The 23,234-nt window shown below is 39.4% G+C and overlaps 1 protein-coding gene across 1 annotated transcript; it reads right to left on the reverse strand.

Moving 5' to 3' along the window:
* Positions 1-1,787: 1,787 nt before the first annotated feature.
* Positions 1,788-22,823, reverse strand: WDR75 (WD repeat domain 75). Its single transcript, XM_072874389.1, has 22 exons — positions 22,697-22,823; positions 22,406-22,535; positions 21,456-21,521; positions 20,689-20,782; positions 19,816-19,940; positions 19,417-19,487; positions 18,744-18,860; positions 18,081-18,169; positions 17,097-17,255; positions 16,693-16,752; positions 16,488-16,603; positions 15,839-16,011; positions 14,829-14,992; positions 12,440-12,623; positions 10,444-10,538; positions 9,923-10,018; positions 9,162-9,331; positions 8,517-8,576; positions 7,274-7,417; positions 7,101-7,192; positions 4,931-5,163; positions 1,788-3,690 (listed from the first exon to the last, which is right to left on the reverse strand). The coding sequence occupies exons 1-21, from the start codon at positions 22,780-22,782 to the stop codon at positions 4,956-4,958; spliced, it is 2,499 nt and encodes an 832-aa protein (XP_072730490.1). The 5' UTR covers positions 22,783-22,823; the 3' UTR covers positions 1,788-3,690; positions 4,931-4,955.
* Between the last annotated feature and the right edge of the window lie 411 nt (positions 22,824-23,234).

Consider the following 23,234-nt stretch of genomic DNA (forward strand, 5'->3'; position numbering starts at 1 on the left):
AGTATGCCTCAGTTACTCTGCTTCAGGGCAGGAGGGTGGACTAGAAGGTCTGTTGAAGTTCCCTGAGTTATATTTCAAATTGTTGTTTTCCTCTGTCCTGTTCTCTGCTGATTCTAATTCTGGCTGTTACCGCATGCTTTAAAAGGCTCATTGCATACTGGGATTTGGCAGACAGAGATATCTGAAAGAGGCTCCCCCAAGGTCAGACAGCCAAATGATTGTTAGGCAGAAACATGTGAAATACAAAGATCCAGGTGATGCTAAAACACACTGCACAATTTGCAGTTCTTTTTCCCTATCCTTGAACAACTGAAAAAATATAGCCACCACTGTTTAGTAATACCAGCCTTTAATGTAGCTTTCCTGCCAAGTCTGCCCACCAAAGACTGGGGCATGTTTTGGAGCTGCTGTTTACTAGTGACCAGGCTGGGGCCATGAAATACCAGTGCACAGCAGTGATTTTCAGTCTCTGTGGAACTAAGCTTGACTGGAACCAGTGGGTTAAAATTACTGGTCACCTTTCCTCTGCATTTAGAGCAACATCTGAGTGGTGTCACAGGGAAGCAGCATATCATTCAAATCCTGCTGCTCTGATGTATTTCAGAAGGCCTTGTCTATATATTTGTTTTTATAATGCTTTCCATAGCTGCTGAAGTTTCAGGTCCTCATTTATCTGACTGCTTGTCTGAGTGGAAAATTTTGGAAGTAAACAATTCCCCCCTTGCATGGTCTGTCCCTCAGCCCAAATAAAGCTGTGACTGCTTCCAGGAGAATCACTGTCCTGGGGTGATGCATGAGGCACCCCAGAGTTATTGAACACTAACCTCTACATGTTGCAGAGGTATTTTATTACCTGTTGTATTTATCATGTAACTAACTGAAATAGTGACATAAAGTTCAATCACTTTCTCTGTTCTTTTTGTCAAATCTTTCTGATAAAGAATAAAAAAATCCTTATAAAGAAGCCTTTAGAAGGAAGAAGCAGAAGACAAAAAAATCAGATTTGACTTGGGGCATTACAGTAAATATGGAGAACTTTCATGGCCACTGAGATACACAAGATTAAAAAAAAAAAAGGAACAGCAGAAAACAACTGTTTTAAAAATAAAGCATTCCAAAGCAGGCACAGACAGATGAGTTGCAGCTTTCCCTTTGAATTCTTCATTGTTGTAACTGCAGTATCTTTCGGAAGACATTTTGAAAAAGGTTGGTCAGAATGCACCTACTAGATGTAGTAAAACTCTTAGCCAGAAATGTATTTCCTACTTGAGTAGAAAAAACATACACACAAAACTACAAAGTGAGGACTCTCTTTGTTATCCCAGTACATTCACTCTAGTGTGTAAAGCATAACAAATATAGTAAAGACAAAAGGTTAGGAAACATAACTCTAACAACTGTATCTTTTCTTGACAAAGATTCCTAACACACTGCTCTACTGCCTGAACACAAAACTAAATTGCATCTTTAGATGCTGAATTGCATCTAAATTGTCTCTTGTTCATACCTGGTTATTTTCTAGTAAAGCACTTTACTTTCACAAGAAGTGTGAAGTTTAAAAACCCACACTAACAAATATTGGGATTTCTTTCTTACCTTTAAAGCCACACTTAAGTGTTGCTGACACCATAACACAATACCAGGCTTGGATGCAGCAGCACTTTTGAAACAAGATGCATATATATCTCTCTACTCAACTTGCACTTGTTTTTCAACAGAGCTGAAGTCTGATGTTATTTAAGAAAAAAGACAAAAACCTTTCAGTGTGTCTTTCCCAGTATAGTGCATGGGTTGTTTTTTTTTTTTTTTTTTGGGGGGGGGAATATGTGTACTAATCTCCCTGCCCTCCCCCTCCCCCCAGTACTTTCTATTTTATAAAACCTCTGAGTTTTCAAAACCTGTTATTTCTCAGTTAGTCTTAACACATTTTCCCTATTTGTTCTGTTGAAACTTTTATTTTAGGGAAAAATACATTGGGTCCAAGGTTCTGAAAAGGCTGTATCAGTTCTAGAGCTGTAGATAAGAGGGATGGAAATAAAAATTGCGTAATATTTGGGGAGCCATCATTTTTCTTTTCAGCTACATATACCAGGTTATCTAAACAGCTGTTATAAGAAGGGAGAAAAATACAAAAGCAGAAAACTGGCTGTAGTTATGACAGTGTTACTGTGTTTTCCTCCTCCCCCTATAAATTTGAGATAGAATAAAAAAATAGATGAATATTCAGGCAAATAAATTTTGAAAAACATTTACAGGTTTTAAAATATATTATTTTTCTGTCAGACCAATACCTATAAACAACAAACCAAAATGCCTAAAATATGAAAAACTTTTCTTAAAATTCATAGTAATATTAGTCCTAAGTAAGTAATCTATGACAGAAGAAAATGTTGTCCCCCTGACAGTCATAAGGAATAAATAGTCTGGAGAGCTACAGTATGTAGCTTTATTATATGAGAAGCTGCAGCAGCCCTTTACTGCCAAGTAACAAAGTTATCCCTAGGTGGTTTAGGCTGAAACTGTAACAGTTGATTATGTATTTTTCACATTATATTTCCTTCTAATCAGACATTAAAGAGTGTGCAATGCACTATCAGTGGACAGTTCACTCCAAGTTGCACTAAACAAATTCTAAGTAAGGCTCTTTATGCAAAGCTATGTCTACTGAAGTGTGTTTATATTCCCCACATTCATGCTTTGACATCCATACGAGTGTAAGTTTACAGAACAAAAGAGTTCACTACTTTTTCCACTTTCCTATAATAATGAGTTTTAAACTAATTTTTGACTTAGATTCAGCCAGCACTCAGTAGACTTATTTTTAAGTTCTTTTCAGTGCAGTGGCTGTTTACAAATGATTGTATTCTAGAGTCTTTGTCTCCATCTGCTTTGAAGTGAACGCCCTGTCCCTATTCAAGTGTGTATTTTCATTTGGTAGGTGTTACTTCATTTACTGCATGTAGATAGGCATATGAGGTTTTTTATTTCTGCAAGCGTCTTGCCTGTGACAATTAAACAAAGATCACGTGGTCTTGCTAATAGCACCATCCTTGGCTGTCACAAAGACAAGCTTGGTAGATCAAAATTGGCAAGCAAGGCTTGCCAAGGTTCAGGGAACAGCTGTACCTGTATACCATAGCTGACGGCGAGGGATTACATCATTGTTCCTGACCTGGCAGGGCAGGAGCTGGGCAGACCATGATGCACCAGCTTTCTTTTGACCCTTACAGAACCTGTGTCCTCTCAGGGGGAAGAAGCCTGCCTGGCTAAAAGGCAAGTTTTCCATTTCTTGGGGATTGAGACCTCCATGGATGGGGGTCTGACTGACTTCACCTGGGGTCAGTCTGCTTGTGAGCAGGATGGGTGGCTGCAGCTGTAGCTCTACCCTCCCATCCTGTGAGGGGCTGCACAGGGTAAGGAAAGCATTATAGCCATGCTAAAAAGTGGCTTTTAAAGTTTATTATTTTTCCTCTTAATAAAACTGAGTTCAGAGCAGAGTACTCACCCAACAGCCTCACCATGGGAGCCCCAACAAACAAAGTACCTCATTGCTAAACTTGCAGGTGAAGTCATTGTTGTGTCACATTCGAGGTAATGCTACAACATTCATCTCCAGCTTTCAGTCTGTGAACTGCTTAACAGAGGTGAATGACGGTTGACTTCCCAGTATGTCAAGTGTCAGCACTGCTACTACAAACAAACATTTACATTCATCATAACATGCGAGGAGTAAACCTTCCAGCAAAATCATTGAGTTGCTTTCCTTGATGCCTAAGGATGAATTTCAATGTTTTCTGTACGTGGATGGAAGACATAGATTTTGCCTGTTGCAGGATAAACCCCTGAAAAACAGTAAAAAAACCCAAACACCCCCCTCCCCCCCCAAAATCCCCAAGCAAACAAACAAAAAACCCCCCCAAACCCAAGCAAACAAAAAACCTCAAGTGTTGCCACTAATTGCCTTCCAATATATGGTGTTAGGAGAGGGAGGAAAGGGTCCTCCACTTTGTTTTCAAGGCAGTAGCGAAGCAGGGAGAGCATGATTTTCACTGACAAGAGCTAAAGTACCATTCCTGTTTCCAACATTTCTAGTCTGAGTATTTTTAGCAAAATATTGTTTCCTCAGAGCTTTTAGTGACCTGTGCAATTTCCATCATCTCACCTTCATACTGCAACACCACAGGAGACCATATTCACTTTTAGGCCTTCAAATTTACTACTTCAAACTAACCACACAGTATCAGAGTGTACAGTTAAGTGATATATAGAAACTATAGCTGATGTGTGAGAGGCCTAAGATGGCTGTCAGGAAAACAGACACATCTTCTACATGGTGCAGTTTTCTTGATATTTCGAAAGGTTTCATCTTGCTCTGATAGATATAAGTACCCTATGCCTAAGAATCTCCTAACTCTATGAACACCAGCAAACATTCTAGAATCAGGCATATTAAACCGTTTGTCATCCGTCTCAACAGCTAGAGAGGAACTTCTGAGGAGGAGACTTGTTACTTACCTGTATACAGCCCTAAGAACTATCCCGATTTCCCCTACCAGATCTTAGAATTAAGCAGTCTTATTAACTGAAGCTGGCTGCTGCTGTTGCTTTGGCATCAGTAGCCCAGCCTCGGTGGGGGAGATTTTCAGCAGCTTAGCTGTCACTTTGCTAACTGATCACAAGGCAGATAACGAACTCAATTTTGCTATTAGCCTTTTAAATACATTTGCAAGGGGAAAACACCCCACAGGTTAATCATTTTCTAATATCACAGAGAATCAGTAACAAAATAGGAACAGAACCAGCTTTTCAAAACTTAAATCTGTCCCCCCAGTTCACCTTTCTTATGGAAATAGAGGCTGCTAAAATTTACAGCCAAAGGACTTGAAAGATTTTTTTTGAAGAATATTTAATCCACAGAGCTTCAGCTTACAGTATAAAAACCACAAGATGTCTGTTTAGAAAGCTGATATCCAACTGTAGTCCATTTTTCTTATTTTTCGTAGCTCTCTTTCCTGGGATTTAGACAGTTTACATGTGATCTCTCCTAGTAATTCCACAGGACTTGTATCTTCTTGTTCCATTTCAGTGACATCTCTTTCCTCATCTGAATCATCCTCTGTTTTTTCACTTTCCATTTCTACCTCATCAGCAACCTCTTCAGCACTGTAAGAGGAAGACGATTGGAAACAACCCAAGTAATGAAATCAGTGGGTACTTTCACATACTATAGTATCACATACTATAGGAGAGAGGTAAGTTATGCAAATAACTAAGTAACGATTAGATTTAATTTATTTTTTAAATCTCAGGCTACTTATGAACTATTATACTTCTCTTGCCGTCTCAATTACTAGCCATTTTTCAAATAGCTGTCCTCTGTTTTAAGTAAACAAACAAAATATTTTTCTTTCTCCAAATATAATACATAATGTCAGAACAGGCAGATCAGCATTATGTAAAAAGTTATAATCTCACACTCCTACAGGATTAGAAACATCAGATACACTGGTAGATGAGACAATATTCGAGAAGGCCATTCTTCTCTTTCAAATCTGAAAAGGTCACTTAGTCTTAAAAATTGCTACAATACCTAGAGTGTTACTAGAAAAGAAAAAAGGTTTTTTTTTTTTTTTTTAAACATAGGGAGGTGCTTAAAGTGGCTGCTCCTTTCTGACTTGAAGAGTTAAACTTGTGCTGAAGTAGAAAGCATACTTCCAAAGAATTATGTAGACCAGTTACCATTTATAATGTGGTAATTAATAGTATTATTCAAAAGTCTGTTGTATAAATATTTTGTATCTCATTAGGAAATGACCTGCATGGCAGAACAGTACTGGTCTCCTGAAAATAATCTGTTTGAATACAAACTATTTATCACTCATAAAATGTAAATAGTGAAACATGTATAATACATTAATATTATACTGCCAAGGAAAAAAAAATTAATCTATACATTGATATATTCTTGTCATTCTTCAAGAGCTCAGTCCTACAGCCCTTATATGTAACTTTAAATGCACAGTCATACTAATTACCGATGTCAAAGTACAAGCTCTACATGTGCAAATATTTACACAGGCTGCTGAACTCCCAAATTCTTCAGTACTGAAACTACATGCAAGTTTCTGTATATGCCTTGTATATGCCACTGTTTTGCTGATGTGGCAAAAAAAATACTTTTACTTGTGTCATCCAGTAAGAAAGCCAGCGATACTGGCCAACACAACGTAGCAGAACTGCTGTTATGGCACAATACAACGCACATGCAAAAACTACTCAAACTGGTGGTTTTTTTCTGGGTAAACCCTGGCAGTGTAAACCATCCTCTTGCTGGTCATTGCAAATTCAGAATGGCAGCTGATATAACACTTTAAAGACTAGATTGCACAAAAAACGTGAGCATTTAATTGGCTGCAGTGTAAGTGACAAGATATTAATCCTAATACAAGACTACAGTCATAACCCCTGTGCCTGCATTCATTTTCTAGAAGCATACATCAATCTCGGAGGAGCAAGCTACAATACATTTTAAGTACCTACCAAACTACTCTATTAAATTGGGATTAATGCACTGTAAGACTATTTGTAGCTAACTGTGTTCACAGTATATGCTCATATTTTGTAGCTTAATTAGGAATGAAATTTGAGTTCTAAAGAAACTGTTAAGATTAAACCTAAAGACTAAGTTCTTGATGTATCTAGAAACCTAAACCAAGAATTATGCAGGAAGTCCTCATAATATCAAATAAAGTTGAGAATCTGACATTTATCCAAAAATACCACTAAAAACACTAGATCGCTGGAATAAAGTTAAATTCATAAAGAACATTTGAGTACCAAAGGCAACGTTTTGCGTACGAGCACATTATGCCAAACAACAGCAAAACCAGGAGCAACAAAAGAGCCAACAGACTAAACAGCCAGTCTGCATATCTCCCAAAAACTGAGTTTTACAAAAATCTTGCCACAATAAAGTGTTCTACTAACTTATGCCAACAGAGAATGAAAAGTGTTGGAAAAATGCTTTTACACTTTAAACAGAGATGTACATGATTTAAAATAACTTCAATAACTAAAGAGAGTGCTTCAATTTTTCCTACCTTTTGTTCTCTTTGGAGATGAGCAATGAATTAATAAATATAGGGCAGAGGAAGGAAGCAGATGGCAAAACATGTGCCGGAGTGTGCAAAAGCTGAAAAGATAAAACAGAAAGCTTTATGAAAGCTTTTGTTTGTCATGATTTTGTTTGTACGCTTACTGTAATTACTCCTACCTCTTTGACAGCAGGCGAGTCTTGCTCATGCTTATTACGAACAACTAGTTTTCCAAGGTCTATATCCTCTTGTGATTGCTGACGTCTGTGCTTTCCCAATAGCAAGCTAAATGGGGTCACAGGAAGACTTTCTTCTACTGCCAGCTTGAAAAAGGTGAAAGTTTTAAGTAGAATTTTAGTGTCACAAATCTAAGTTCTCTCTCATTTTCAGTTACCAAGATTCAGAATCAACCTAGGTGACAAAACTCTACAGTTAAATTTAACTCAACTGAGCCATATGGCTCTTTGTACTCATTCTCTGTCAGGCATCCTGAGAGAGTCCTACACTGAGGTAATAAGACTCTCCAGGATCTGGATTCAAGGACACCAGATTTTAGTTGGCTGATGTATCAATTAACTTCCAAATACAGAAGTTGGTGCGTATGCCAGAAAAACTAAGTATGGCTTTCAGATTCCACTTATACCGCAGCATCATCTGCTGAGTGATTTAATTATGTAGCTGGAAGCAGAACATGGCAACTTCCCTTCTGGGATTTTCCTAGATCAATATACCTTAATCTGAGTACCAAATTATTCCCCCACCCTCCAAACAAACTGATTGCTTATAACCACATTCCCATTGGATTTTGTATTAGAAAGATACTAACTTCTACTTTGATCTATTTTATCTAACCAGCCAAATCAATCGAGTGCTACGGTTTTGTTCCGTTCAGTGGGTATGAAACACTTCTTCAACATAAAATTTAAAAGGTCGAATTTCCTAGACTGCTTCTCCACAGAAGTACATACTGGAATGTAATTTTGAAATGGGTTCTCACTCATAAGCCACAATTGACTGACAACTGTTCAGCCTCACCAGAAAGAGCAGTTCAGGCCACACCCAAGGTTCCAAGTGTTAAAGAAACCAAGATAAGGAAAAAGCTTATTCAAACATCAAGTGTTTTTGCTTCACTTGTGTAACCTAAATCCTTTTAGAAAAGTATCATTTTTTTTGTTCAGGGGAAATGAGAAAAGGAGGGAGTAGCTTACTAATACTTCTTTTTTTAGAAGTTTTTACAAACAGCAATTCTGTCAATAAACAAAAGACAGATTACTGCCTCTTCAGCTAAGTGCCTATGACTCCATCTAAGGATCTGGTGTGCATTTTTATGACAGAAGGAAATTTGAATCTGACGAACTGAACACCACCACCGGAATTTTTAACTGCTCTGTACATCTCTGTCAGAACTTCTATAAGAGGTACCTGTTTACTTGACGCTGTCAGCCTTTCTTCTAGAGACTTTGTGCTAAGCGTCATTAGCTCCTAAAACACAGAATGATGTAGCAGAGTTATACTATGTGAAACCTGGCTTTCCACATTTCTATACCTTGCCTACAGAAGCTTCCAACTGGCCCAAAAGCTTTTGTCAGTCAAGTGGAAGAGGCAAACACATCTCTTCCTCTTTATTTCATAAAGAAACTGAAAGGAAGCAGGAATGGACCTAGAGCCTCTATATAGACTTTTTTGGAAAACAAAAAATCCCCCCACCCACCCACGTATTGCAGGGAAAACAGTATCATATGAAACATTTGAATAATCAGCAATAAACAACCACCTAGAAGCTGTATTAAGTTAAACAGCGTAGGCAAAGTTCCCAAATTATCTAGTTTCTTGTATGAATGAGGCAGCAGAAACTATCAGCAGTAGAAAACCAGTAAACAATTAGTTTTGAACTTAAGCTGTTTTGGCAGTTGAAAGCTTTTAATAAAGAACAAAGCATGGCTTACACTGCCTTGAAATCACAAAAAGAAACTCGTACACTCAGCAGCAGAACTCTGAATTTATATCAATCCACATTCAGGCAAATACTTTTTCCCCAGGAACCACCTGCCAATCACTATTTCTTACTTGCGTATCCGTAAGAAAAAATAGTTGGGATCTTCTTAGCCAAAGGTATTTTTCTGAGCCAATCATTTCAGGTTCGTCTCTTGGAACGAAGGCAGCAAGCTGGATCTTTTCTTTACAAAGGTTTCTCTGGACATAGATTGGCCGTGGCTCATTTGGTTTAAACACAAACACTGCAAAACCAAGCATGTCTTCTCTTTAAATCATGAAATTCTTACCTTCCTGGATAGCTGTCAAAGCAGCCCTGTGTATCATAGCCAGTAAGGGCTGGACAGAATTCCTTTAAGCACTAGTTTGCAGGCATTATAACTGGATAACCTTACTGCATAATAGAAGGTACCTTTCACAGTATTCCAATCCAGAGAACATACTTGGAAATTAACTTTTCTGTAGAACAGCAGCTCTAGGAAGGGTAATCATAATTTATGGTCAACACTCCAAAACATAGCTGTACAGTTCAACCACCGTTTTGCATTTACAGGAGAGGGTCACGAACATTCACGACCCTCACCCAGAGAACATGGTTAATCCTGTGCTACATCCTGTACTGCAAACTAACTGTTGGAAGAAAGGATGGGGAACCAACATGCTTTACTTGACTGCTGCTGTCAGCTATTGCTCAGCTTTCCACAGGTGCAAACAGACTCAAGTCTGTCTTATGGCTTTCATGGGACTGAATTCTAAGAAAACCTTTTCTAGAAATTATGCTTTCACAGTTTTAAATTCCACTGACTATTACTTGTCAAAGAAGCCTTTGTACTTACAGCTGGACTCTTTTGAGAGCCATGAGACAGCAGCAATATATTCTGAAAGGGGATCAGGTTGCAGAACTAAGATGTTGAGGTGGGCACTCCATTCCACTGAAAAGCAAACACAGCAACAGCCAAACATGAAAAGAAGGCATTCAGTTCTATCCCACTACTTTGCCAAATAAAAGGTCAAATGGAAATGACTCGCAGGGCCTTAACCTCTGGAAGAGGCATGCAACTTCACTTATTCCCAGATGGAAAAAAAAAAAATTACACAAATGTTATCGACGACTTCTACAAATGCAGGAAATACTAGCTGTTACTGTGTTATCAGTCATCTAACTTAGAATTTACTATGCACATAAAGCACATGCATACTAGGATACTATCTTGACTAAAGTATGAAAATCATTACATTTCCACAGGACATTTTGTAGTGGATCAATCTCAAATCAAACTGGAATTATTTTAAGGTTTCATAGTAAATTCAAGTGCTAAATGTTAACCCCTCTAGCATACATTTAAGCTGATCTTACATGCACAACTGAGTAGGTTCCAGCAACACAGAAAGCCATAATCAGTGGCACCAATAAGGTACTTGGAACATGTTAGTCTCCCAAAGCAGATGTTCCTACAGAAGTAAAGAGTCAAAACAAGTTAGTGACCTTCAGATTTCATCTTTGTTTCTCTATGTAGTAATTATTCACAAGTCACAAAAACATTCAGTTACAATTTAGTTCTGATATTTAAATCAGAAGTTCGCTTTTTGCTTTCACCTCTAGTGGCATGAAACTTCACACACAGCAACCAGATAGGTCTGGGAGATTTGAAAGTATGCATAAGTCTCTAAGAATTACATGTTCCTACAACATTCTGATTTCAAGGAGTGATTTTAAGCTCTTAATTAAGTTACAAACCCATTAGTACTAGTAAGTGTTCACATTGGAATTGGAAAATAAATTCCATATTTAAAGAATTCCCACTATTGCTCTAACCACTAGAAAGAGGAGTAGTAAAAAAAAAAATAAAAAATTATTCTTACAGGCTGATCCAATTGAAGGAAGTGTGCGATTTGTTTTCACTTACTTTAATTTCTCATTCTGTTGTTTGAGAATAATAGAACAGCCTTTTGATTTCTAATGCTATAGAACATTTTCAAAAAAGCTAGTAAGGGATGGAATTTCTATATTAAAACATAGCCCTTTGAGGTTATGCAATTAATACAGTCATTTAATGTAGACCTAGAGTAATTTATTTCCTTTTATTATAGCATATAGTAAGGATTACAAAAGGAGCAGCTGCCTGGGAAAAGCTTGCCACTGTGCCAAGCTGTCAAGAGATGTCTTCTCCATACAGTAAAGATGTGGCTGACATGCTTCCTGTGATTTTCCTGCAGACTAGTTTCAGAATTTCTAAGTTTCTCAATTTCTAATCTTAGAGGACCAGTATAAATAAAACGGACTTGATCACACAAAAGAAAAGCTTACAAACATACATCCAAAAACATGGAAGCGAGAAGTCTCCCTATCTTTCTATGATTCTTTATGTCAGAGTCTTTAAAACATTGTGACCATGCAATGTTTTGCTTTCCCATTTTAGGTGTTTCCCCTATCCGCTGGAAGTGGGTGTATGAAGTACCTCTAACATTACTGCAGTAATGACTTTGAGAAGCAGTTAGAAAAACTTTAGCACTGAAAGAGAGTGCTACAGTAGATTTGTAGCATCTTCCTGTTTCAGAAATTGTTCAGATACAGAGATCTGGCACAGAGATTAAGTAGATGAACCACTGAGGTCACCTGTTGCCCTATTTTTCCAAGATTACCATGAGAAAAATGATACTTTACCTGGATCAGAAACTGCTGTGTATTTGCACAGTCCAGGAAGCTCAATATTAAGGCTGTCCTATTCTTCAAGTCTCTATCTTTTATGTCTACCATCAACCTATGCCATTCCTCATTATCCTTACACAACAGAATGGTATCTAGACCTTCAGGATGTCTTTTATCATGACAGCACACCACGAAGCATGCTGGGACAGTCTGCCAGGCAAATACGGATTTTCCAACAGAGGTTAGCAAGGATCAGGATATATATTTTATAATGCAGATAATAAGGTCAATATGGCTTTATTTGGTTTATTGACATAATTTCTATTTGTATGCATGCAATACATGGATAAAGCACAAGCTTCTTATATTTATACTTATTCAGTACTTTGAGTCATCCCTAGATTAATGGGGAAAGAGAGAAGGGCTATTAGCAGACTACTGTGTGCCCAATGATACATATTTGAGTATGGGAGGTACAGGAGTCATAAGCAAGGAAGAAGATGAAACTGCAAAGCTTCATCTTATTTTTAACAGTAAGTTAGCAGCCCCCTAAAAGCCATTTTAGAGTCTTTTCTACATGTGAACTTAAGACCGTTAAATTCAATGTTTACATAAACATATACAAGGTCTTGGACTACTATGAATTGATTCTTTCTGTTCCAAGAGTTCAAGTAAGACATAAAAAGCCAGATGAAAAACATACCTTATTTTTCCAGGTGGATGGCAAAACGTACACTTAAGATCCCAAGTAACTGAATCCCATACAGTGACAGTTTCTTCAAAGCTAACAGCAAGCAAAGACCCATCTTCTGAGAAACAGCAGTTAGTAGCTTGGTAGTTGTGGTAGCTGCCTACAAAGTCACAGCTCCAGCTCACGCTTTGCTGTGCTGCATTGAATAAACAAATGAGTTAATTCAAGTCTATACATGAAGAAAGAAGAATTCAAGTATTAGGGCTGCAAAACAGGCTCAAGAGCAAGAGAGTTTTGTTTCAGAAGGCTTACATTTTTAAGGGTTACATAGAATCTGTCCTATTCTAGTAGAAGAAACATCTAGTAGGTTTTCTATTTGTCCTCAGTTTTGCATCTGAACAGTAAATCCCGAGACTGACATAGTACAATATTAATGTTTACTTTGCCAACTACCTTAACTGTGCTCTCAAATAGGCAGATGTTACATAAAAGAAAAAAAGATATTGACGCAGATTCAACATTTAGTGTTCTGAAACATACCATTCTTTTAAAACTGCAGCAAGAACATAAGCATTACTAAAAATTTGAATGCAGGTTGCATTTGAGTCAAAGCTCATGGTTCATTTACATAACGTTTGAGGATCACAAAGTGACCCATCAGCATGCTTCCTTGTCTTGGTTAACCTGCCAGTGCATTCAGTTGGGATACCTTTCCCATTGTTGAGAATTACCATAAAATAAACAGAAGCAGAGTGATGTACTTACCACATAACATACATTTCCCATGCTTTTGAAAACATACAGCATGCTTTTGAAACATACGAGTGAGGAAAGAAAGGAAAATAAGTTCACCCTATGCTAAGATATCCTTTATACAATGACTACGAGTTGATGATTAAAAAGAACAGCCTGTAAAAAGAGCCAGAAACAAGTCACTACTTTAAACTGCATGGCACCATCTAGAGGCAGAGCGAGAGAGCTGCTGCAAATAGAAGCATGCCAGAGTGTCTTCTACATATGAACTAATTAGTTTCTTAATATTTGCCACACAGTAGCCTTGCAGCATGTTGAGTCTTTCTACCTGAGCATTCCTACCCTGCCACCCCTGGGCAAATACACCACAGAAGTCAGCACTAATTTGTACTTTTACACATGCCACAAAACAGAACTCTGTATAGTCACTTGGAAAACAAACAAAGACACACAAAAAAACCCTGAAGAGTCCAAAACTACGTTGTTGAAGGAAACAGACCCCATTAGGTTTCATCCCCAGCCCCTACTGTACTCAAGATCAAAGTATCTGCTCATTAAGTTAAGATATAATCTAGGCTTAGAACCATTTACAATCAAAAAAGGAAAAAGAAAAAAACCCCACCTCTTTCAGATACCACTGAGGGAGTTGCTATTAAGTAAATATATGCATAAATCCTAGTAAATGAATACAAGCTTTTGCTTTTCTTATGAGCTGCAGCTGCTGAGGAGCAAACAGCTTTGAAAGAGAAAGTCAATTTGGCAAAGTAATTTTGCCAAATGCAAACCTTAGTAGTTGAAAAGTACTTTTGAACATGTTCTCACCTGCCCATGAAAACACAAACATGTTACTAAATTGCCAGCAGTTCAGCAAGACCACTACCACATCTATTTGGGAACATGAAAAGACAAGACACTCAAGTGGCAGGAAAGTTCCAGCTCACTTAAGTGTGCCTGGCACCGTAATAACATTGAAGTAAAAGGAAATTAAGAAGCGGGAAGTCTTTTGTATTTCACATCCAAAGGCATACAGGGTAATATGCATCCCTCAGATGTTCTGTTTGAAACAACTGAACATCAGCATGCATTTTGAGAGGTGAAATTTGGTTACTTAAGTATCTTGGAAGTGGATCCTAAATATCCATTCTAGGACATTCAAATATCTAACAGGAAGGAAGGATGTTCAAAAAATGAACTCTGAAATGGTGGAGCTGCAGAATGGCAAAGTGTTATTATTTTACACTAAGTCAACTAAAACAGAATAACACATTTCTGCATTCTGCTCCCTTGAGCAGAAGTCTCAAATAAAAAGATTACCCAGAGGAATGACAAAAATCCATTTTCCCAGCATGGAAAAATCATTACCACAAATAATCCTGTAAACAAATCAACACAGGCTGCCATTCCCTTCTGCAGCAGGCTCAGCAAGCTCTTTGCTATTTCAGGAACCTTCGTATCAATCCATAATACTGCAAAACTACTCCATCACAGAGGATGCTCAGGAGAACACAATACTCCACGCACCAGCAGAAACAGATAAATACATGGGACTCAAGGGCCTGGTTCTGAAAGGATGAAGTTAGGGTCAGAATTTCTATAGCATGTTACAAGGTAGCAAGTAAGAGTAAGTTACATTTTGATCCATACTTACCCTCCGGATCAGTGTCTTCTACCATCACCCAGACTTTAAACACACAATCTCTGCCAGCTGTTACCAGCATCAGAGAGTCATCTTCCAACTCATCCATGCCACGAAAGCACATGTCTGTTATGTGGTCCTCATGGGGCATATTTATTCTAGTATTCAGCTTAAAGCTACAGGAAAAGAAAACAGAAGCTCGCCATTTTATTTCATTTTGAACTTGTGGAAGATTTCAGTTTAAGATGATACTGCAAGGGGCAGGGAGAAGAGGAATCAAAGAAACTTCTGTCTAATTACGTAGCTAAATGGTATCACATTTACAGATAGGATTTCCCTAATCACTTCCATACAGCAAGAGAGATTGTAGCTCAGCACTGAGAAAGGATTATCACTAAGCAAGCATCACTCTCAAATACTCAGCCTGAACTCTGGGCAGTCTTTCCAGTACTTAGACAAACAGTCACATAGCTACTACACAGATCAGCTTTATTTTGCTTTGTTTCTTCTTTAAGAAAATATCAATTTATAGTAAAATTTTTTTTTTTTTTTTTGGTAAATGAGAAAATCAAGGGAGGTGTATGAACCAGATGCGTATGTTAGCTAAAGAAAAAAACCCAATAAAGTCATCATCTTCTGTACCCCAGAAGGACTAATCAATTAATGATGGATTAGACAGAGGTGGGAAAATGGAACAAGTTATAGAACCATTCCGTCAAGTCCATGATTTTTAATACCAAGTAATTTAATACCACGTGAATTAAAGTCCCATGGTTAAAACAGCCTGTCTGATTAGTATAAGTAAATTAGACTCAGAATAACTATTTCCAATCTGTATTTACTTCAACTCTATGCATTGTTTCAGATGCGTGTAGCACACACAGTAAACTCTCCCTAGGGTCTTCCCTCAAATTTTATTAGTTGATCTGGAAAAACTCTGCCTTTGCAAGACAAAGCCTGTGTAGGTATTTGTGTAATACTTTAGATTTTGAAACGTAGAAGGCCAGCTCTATTATCATTACCTTTGCGTTTCTTCATCATAAAACCACAGCTTCAACTGTAACTCAGGGTCAGTTACTTCTTCTCTCTCTTCTACTGTTGCTAACCACTTGCCTTGTGCACTAAATGCAACTTTTACCAAGTCAGATTGGTTTAAGCCTGCCTGATGAATGTATTGTCGTTGCACAATATCCAACTGCAAAACAACAAGACCAAAATTAAATTTCAAAATTCAAGTGTAGATTTAGAGATATCATTCATAAAACCACGGAGAAAGGATGTTCTAAAAGCACTGATTAGAACTGACTGGGCTGTGGCATAAAAAAAAGATGTGGGGAAAGCATAATTACGGCATGTACATTCCACAATAATGCTAAGCATAGGAAAGAAGAAAAAAAAAATTTAGAGGGATTTTACCTAGAAATTTTTGACATTTAACAGCAACAGCACACTGTTTTGACATATTTACTCAACTGTCAACATTTAGGTATGCTTAACAAGTAAAAGAAGTTTGAGACAAAGCTGACAACCTCTCAGCTTAGAATCCAGTCTCATGGTATAGCTGCTGGCTTTTTCCCCCCATTTGCCATATTAAGTCTTCAAATAAATTCTGATGCATAACTTGATTGATTGATTAAGTTAAAAGTTTTAGTACAAGCCCATCCAACTTACGCTGAACAGCTGTTGGTCACTTTGGAGACAATAGAACTGCAAGTGGCCAGGCTCTCCATTCAGGACCAAAGCTTTGGTTCTAGGATCAACCACTAGACCAGTCTTGACATCCGTACCTGGAAACAAAAATAAGATGACAAATGACCTAAGAAGGGAAGCGACACATTCTGCCCTCTAAGTAGAAGATAAAATTTATTGCACTTACTTTTGATTAGCCCTTGAATACTTTTGGAAAATCTTAGGTTGCTGTTGATGATTGTAATTCCTGAAAGGAAAAGTAGATAAAGTCTTGCAAAAGGCTTCTGCAACGTAACCACATCTCATGGCAGGGAAGGAACCTTAACCAACTGTACTTAATCCTATAAACGTATCTTTTCTCAATTTACGACACCCCTGTATCAAGGTGAAAAGCCAAGTTACAGCAGTCACCAGGCAAATTCACAGAACTGATGAAAGAGCAAAAGATCACTTCAGGCATCTGTTCTTTCAGATCAATATTGAACTTTTATGTAGTATCTAGTTAATTCATCTGAAATTAACAAGATAAAGCTCATACAGATTTGCATTTCATTTTGCATTAAGTGATACTTAAAATATGTTTTGGCTTACTGTTGTCTGTATGCAAGGTGCAACACAGTGTGCCATCCGATGACATGGAGATGTATTCAATAGCAGATCCCAAACGAGGAAGGAAATCCCTCTCACGGTCTGATTCGTTGTGCCACAGAACTAGAACAGATTCAACTCCGCCACTCAGCAAGTTGGTCCCTTTTTCGGTAATAAAAATGCAGTTATAGGTTTTGCTTAAAAAAAAAATATCATCAGCATACGTGTTTACAATGACAGACAAACGTAGGTTTCTCAAAAACCTTTCTTAAACTGCCACATACAAAGCAATTATTCCTCATATCTAGGCTGGGCAACACACATAGATATGTTTCTCATTATCCCACGTTAAATTGCTAGAGAAACTTGGATTAAGTAACAAGAGTTTGTGCCTGCAGTAAAATTTAAACAATGCTTTGGGAGTAGTAGATCCCATTACTTTCTGATTCAGCTGAGTATTGGTGTTAGAATATAGCCAAGTTGTTCTCCTTCTATCAGAAGTACTTTGCACTAAGAAATATCCTAAGGAGAATAACTCAGATCACACCACTCAGATAAAAGTTAATTGTATTTTTGCCACTAGATTTGAGCTTGGACAAGACTGGCTTGTTTTATTTGGATGCAAATAAGACTCTGGCAAGAACTCATCACTATTACTGATGAAAAGCGGGTGGGGGGGAGAGTGGGAGGTAGGGGAAAGAGGGAAGAGGAAAGGTTAGATTTTACATTCTACCACACAAGGTAGATATTGGACATTACAAATGCCAATCAAAATACATCAAAAAATAACAACTGCTTCCATTTTTATTTCATATCCTTCCTAGACATATTTAAAATTCTAGAAATTAATTTGCCAGTAAGTGGACAAACTCGAACTTCTATTGATTTTTTCCCTCCCCGCTGCAACTCTTCAACTTTGAAAGGTTTTTGTTTGGTTGGGGGTTTTTTTGTTGTTTTTTTTGTTTGTTTGTTTTTCTTTTTACTCACCCTCCATAGAAAAAGCTAGATCCATGACGGTATCATGATGCCAGTGCAGTGTGGAAAATGTGTACTCTTTCTTGTGGTGGAAATTCCTCCTGTGTGGGAAGGAATAGAACAATTCTTTAAGCACAACATCAACAACAGAGCAAACAAAAGGAAATAGTGAATTGAATCGAGTATACCATCCTCTCCTCTAACTTCTAGACTACAGTTTCTTGTATGCTTAAGTGATGCAAAGGGAGGGGAAGGAACCATGCTAGCCTTTTTTCAGCACCTTCCTGGTGCACACCACACATCTTAGACACACTGAGCAACTCAGCACTGCAGAGCAACTTGGCAAGCATATTGTTCTTAACCACACAATTCCACTAGGACTCTACTTGCCCATAAGGAGTTATTCCAGCTGCTCCTGCATTACCTTTTTCAAATACAGTTTAGATTCATGGAGCATAGCTTAACAGGAATATTTTCCCATTTGACATTAAACCGAAGCTGTACCCTGACGTCAATGTCTGTACTGCAGGTTCACATGGCTTCCCATTCCTTCCTCCTTATGACTTCTGAGAATTGCAACGCTGAGGACGAATTAGACTGGTTTGCTCTAGTTTCCCTTAATGCCTATGGTCACATCAATTTATGGGGGACCCAGTTGAATCAGAATGTGCATACCAGAGGCGAATCTTTCCGTCAGCATGGCCGGTTGCAATACAATCCTCCGTCGGATGGCATGCTATGCAAGTGAAGCGATTATTTCCACTTTTTGTCTTCACTGCACTTACAGAAAACCTTCAAGAGTTAAGAAAGTAACTTTAATTATATGAGGATATGATTTTTTTTTTTTTAAACAAAGCTTCAAAAGGATCACTTAATGCACATAAAAATAATTCTGACTAGCAAAATTAAACATCTCCAAGTTGTTATAGTTACGTGCACTCTCCAAAAAATAGTGACAGACTTATTTTTCTCTTTATTTCATTAGTTCTTTGCCTTCAATCAAGCTGAAAGATTCTTCCTCCTTTCTCTCTCTCTTCTTCCAGCCCCTGCTTCCTCACCCTGCCCCTGTTTTGGCCCTGACCAAACTATGTCCCTTGTTTCAGTCCAGCATCAGGCTAAGCATTTACCTGAAAAAATACATGCCTGAGCTGAAAAGATAAGCTAACAACACCACTGCAGCACCTCACTGTCTGCCTCTACAGTAAGCTTCTTATCTAGTGACTACATCCCCTCCAGCATAAAACCATTTGGTCGCTGACAAATATAAAACAACGTGTGCACACATCACCAGTTAACAAACATCTATGATATATCGGACTGAATCAATACCTGACATTTTCATTCTTACCTGTTCAACTGTTTCTGTTTAAAAAAATAAACTTGCAGATTAACCTCCTTCACTGATGCCACATATTCACCCTGTTATAGTAAAACAACAGCTTAGGACATACAGATTATGTTCTTACACATGAAAGAAAAAAAAAGTTTCACTACAAAGTACTTAAAATTGGAGATAACATATAAGCTGATGTTAAGTAAATATTTTCCTATTATAAGTGGTGGTGTTTCTTTTTTTTTATATAAAAAAGAAAGCATAGGTCTTAGCGAGATTCATTTAACTTCAGTTTTGTTTCAGTGCTGCTGTGCTTGTATAAAAGCATGAACGGCATATAGTTCATATGAGAGGAAAAAAAACCCCAACCAACCAACACCCAACAGAAGAAAAAACACCAAAAGGTGAATATACTTCTCTTCCAAATGCAATACACTTCGGTGACGCATCCACGCCATCCAAAACCACTGACAATTCCCTGGCTTCCAAATCTTGGCCTGCTGCTTTCGTCAGCTTAACTGAGACCAGCTGGTATGTATCTGACCAAAGAAAAATCTGTTATCAAAAGGCTTTTATGAACAAGTTTATGTACGCCCTTTACAAAGGAGACTTACACCCCTTCTACCTTAAAACTAACATGTTAGTACCTTCCAATATTTTTTGTAAGTTTGAAAAAGTTTGTAATACCTTTCAAAAAATAATTGTTTCTGATATTTTGATTCAAACAACAGTATTGAAGACTGAGGACTAGATAGTGGATACCAATAGAACTGTAAGCAGAAACCAAGCAAAGTTGCATGGTATTTGCTCTTGCTTTGAAGTGACATTTGTGGCAATATAGTAAGAGTAAGGTCAAGCTATATTTATATTTATTTCAGACTAAATTCTAGGAAAAAATATCTAGGCATGCTGTTAAATAGGATAAGTCTATTTATGTTAATACTTCTTAAGGTAGAAGATTAGTCTCAAGTACTGCAGCATACGCTATATCATGGCAAGCACTGCTTAAAGATTTATTGCATCTACAACATCAGATACATGCAGTATATGCTTCAAAAGTGAAGACAGGCACTCTACTAGACAAATATTAAAAAAATAGATGCCATCGAATGAAAACAGAAAAAAGGTACAAAACGCAGGACTGCAGACATCTGTCACAGGGTTTAAGAAATATTTTCAAAATCTAATATATTAAAGCACTTTCTTGCAGCATACCATTCACTGACATGACAGTAGCTTAGACACAGAATGACTTAGATGACAAGGATGATGCTAATCATACTGTACCTCTTTCACCGCTCTTTGGAACTACAACAAACACCAAGTCCTCAGAACTAGCAAGTGCATACAGTGCCAGAAGTTTGGATCCTACAGTGAAAGTCTGAAGAAAAAAAGGGAAGGAGGTCAACAACTATTACGCTTGTGCGTAAGGTTTCAACAGAGAATAGTGCTAAGTTTTTCCCATAAGGAAAACACATGTGCTTTAAAGAAACCTTCATGTATTAATTAAAATTCTCAATTCTAAGACAAATAAAAAGACCTTTATTCTATCGAGGACTAACACAAATGTTAAAACAGTACTAATAAAATATGAGACATCAGATTTACTGAAAAACCTGAAGGTACCTTACACCTAATACAAAAGCAGAAGGCCCACCTATAGGAAAGTGCCTCTATTTAGGAGAAAAGAGGAGCAACAGGACAGCAGCCCACATTTTCAAGCCGTCATACCAGTTCCTATTGGTGTATCACAAACTGCAGCACACTCCGCAAGAGCTGCACCGGACTCTGAACTGCAGCAAGCAGCAAAGTTAGTATGTCAGTACACGTCCCATCTTTTTCCTCAAACGATTCTGCATCACCCTGAATTCACATCAATTGGCACATTCTATTAGCGCCATAAATAGATGTCTTTCAGGCTGTGTTAATGGCGGAACAACATGTCTCAGACTGATTTGTGACCATTTGTAGTAATAGCTACAGAAATCCTTATTCTGCCATCAATGTGTCAAGAATAATTTTGACATATGCTCAACAGGAATAACTCAACATACTTTAATGGGAATCCCATCCATGAAGTCCCACAGCTTAATGCTGCCATCAAGAGAGGAAGAATACAGCTGAGAAAAAAAAACACACAACATACATATATAAGTTAAAGTAATATATCAAAGCCAGCTTTTACATAAAATCACAGCTTAAAAGTTGAAGGATTGATGAATGGAACTACGAGTCCGAGTGGCTGAATCATCAAAAATACAGGACGCAGACCAGCTCTGTTCTGCCTTCAAAAAGTACAATAGAAATACAACGCTATTATTCTGGTTTGAAACATACATTCTAATGAAGTGTGAAAGAAACAACAGGTATCTGTGTTTAATCACTTGAGACTAAACAGAGTATGCCCAGCTATCCACTATGTGAACATCTATTAACATTTGCATCAGACTTCGCATAGATAATCTGCAGATGCAGTCTACCTTGGCAAACAATCCTTGTTCACATATAGGCACCAGGAAAAAAACCAAGCAAACCGAGAGCCAGAGCAGAAGCAGCAGTGAACAGGGAAGGCAGGCTGCCCGTAGACAGAGAGCCACCAGGCAACTGCAGGGATTTAGTCAAATCTGCATCTGTATCAGCAGACAGACAGGGGCAAGAGCCATCCACACTAAGTGTTGCTGATTTTCTCACATGCTTCTTTTTCCCCTTTAATTATCAAAAGGAACTTTTGCTGATATTTCCATTTTGCTACCGTTCCATTCAACGAGTGTACTTCATATGACGTTTCACAAATTTTTTTTGTGTGTAGAAAACAGATACAAGGTTTACCCTTCCAGGCAGATTTGGGAGAAACATTAGCTCAGCAACACCGCAATCGCTTCCAGGTCCTTCCCGAGTTCCAGCCCATCCCCACCACCTGGGACAGCCCCCGCAGAAGCACATCAGCTCGGCCGAGGAGCAGGAGCACCCCGGCACCCCCCGCAGCCAGGCCTTCCCCCCAAACCTGCATGTGGTTGTGGGGGTTGAGCTGGACGCCCGTCACCAGGTCGGCGTGGCCCCCCATCAGCCGCAGCGTCTCCTCGGTGGCCACGCTGTACATCTTCACGAAGTCGCCGGAGGCGCACAGCAGGTACCTGGAGGGGGAGGAAGGCCGTTACCTGCCGCCCGCGGGAGAGGGGGCCCAAGCGCCGCCCGGGGAGCGGCAGGCCGCGGCGACACCAGCCGGCAGCCGCCCCCGCTGCAGCGCTCAGGAGCCCCCCCAGGGGTGGAAGGCCCAGGCCCCAGCCCCACTTGCTTGGAGTCGGCGGAGAAGACGGCCCTGGCACCGTGGAGAGTGCTGCCGCCGCATCGCACCACGCGGAGCGCCGCCGGCGCCACCATCTTCCCCCAGCGGAACCCCCGACCTTTCACCCCTGCCCCGGCGAGCGCGGCCGCTCTCGCCCCGCCCTCCGCCGCGACTCTATGGTGCCGGCCTCCTCGGTCAGTTCCGCCCGGGGCCGACGTGGCGGCTGGGGCAGCCTCGCGCCGGCGCTGGTTGGCTGCTCGGCTGTGACGCGGCGGGGGCGGGCTGCTCGCGCGCCCCCGCGGCTCCTGAGGGCGGCCCGCGGCAGCTCCCTCGGGCCTTCCCCGCCGCGGGCGGTGCGGGGCCGTGGGGCCGGGCCGGGCCGGGCCGGTGCCGGTGCCGGTGCCGCCCGGCGGGGAGAGCCCGGCTGTCTGCTGAGCCCAGCCCTCCCGCGGAAACTTCCCCTCGCCCTCCCCTGGCCCGGCCGCTCTCCTCCATTCCCACGCTGGAGGGGCGGAGGGAGCCCGGGAGGAGCGGGACCGCTCAGCTC

Source organism: Ciconia boyciana, chromosome 10 (assembly GCF_034638445.1).
Source record: "Ciconia boyciana chromosome 10, ASM3463844v1, whole genome shotgun sequence".
Lineage (NCBI taxonomy): Eukaryota > Metazoa > Chordata > Aves > Ciconiiformes > Ciconiidae > Ciconia > Ciconia boyciana.

What these genes read in the sequence shown, in the direction of transcription:
- WDR75 (XM_072874389.1), bottom strand. Translation starts at nt 22,782, where the DNA reads ATGGTGGCGCCGGCGGCGCTCCGCGTGGTGCGATGCGGCGGCAGCACT. An exon ending in TATGATGAAGAAACGCAAAG is followed by an intron (nt 14,993 to 15,838) that starts GTAATGATAATA and finishes CTTTTCCTGTAG; the next exon opens with CTTTAAGCTGAATACTAGAA. An exon ending in GAACCTACTCAGTTGTGCAT is followed by an intron (nt 10,019 to 10,443) that starts GTAAGATCAGCT and finishes TTTGCTTTTCAG; the next exon opens with TGGAATGGAGTGCCCACCTC.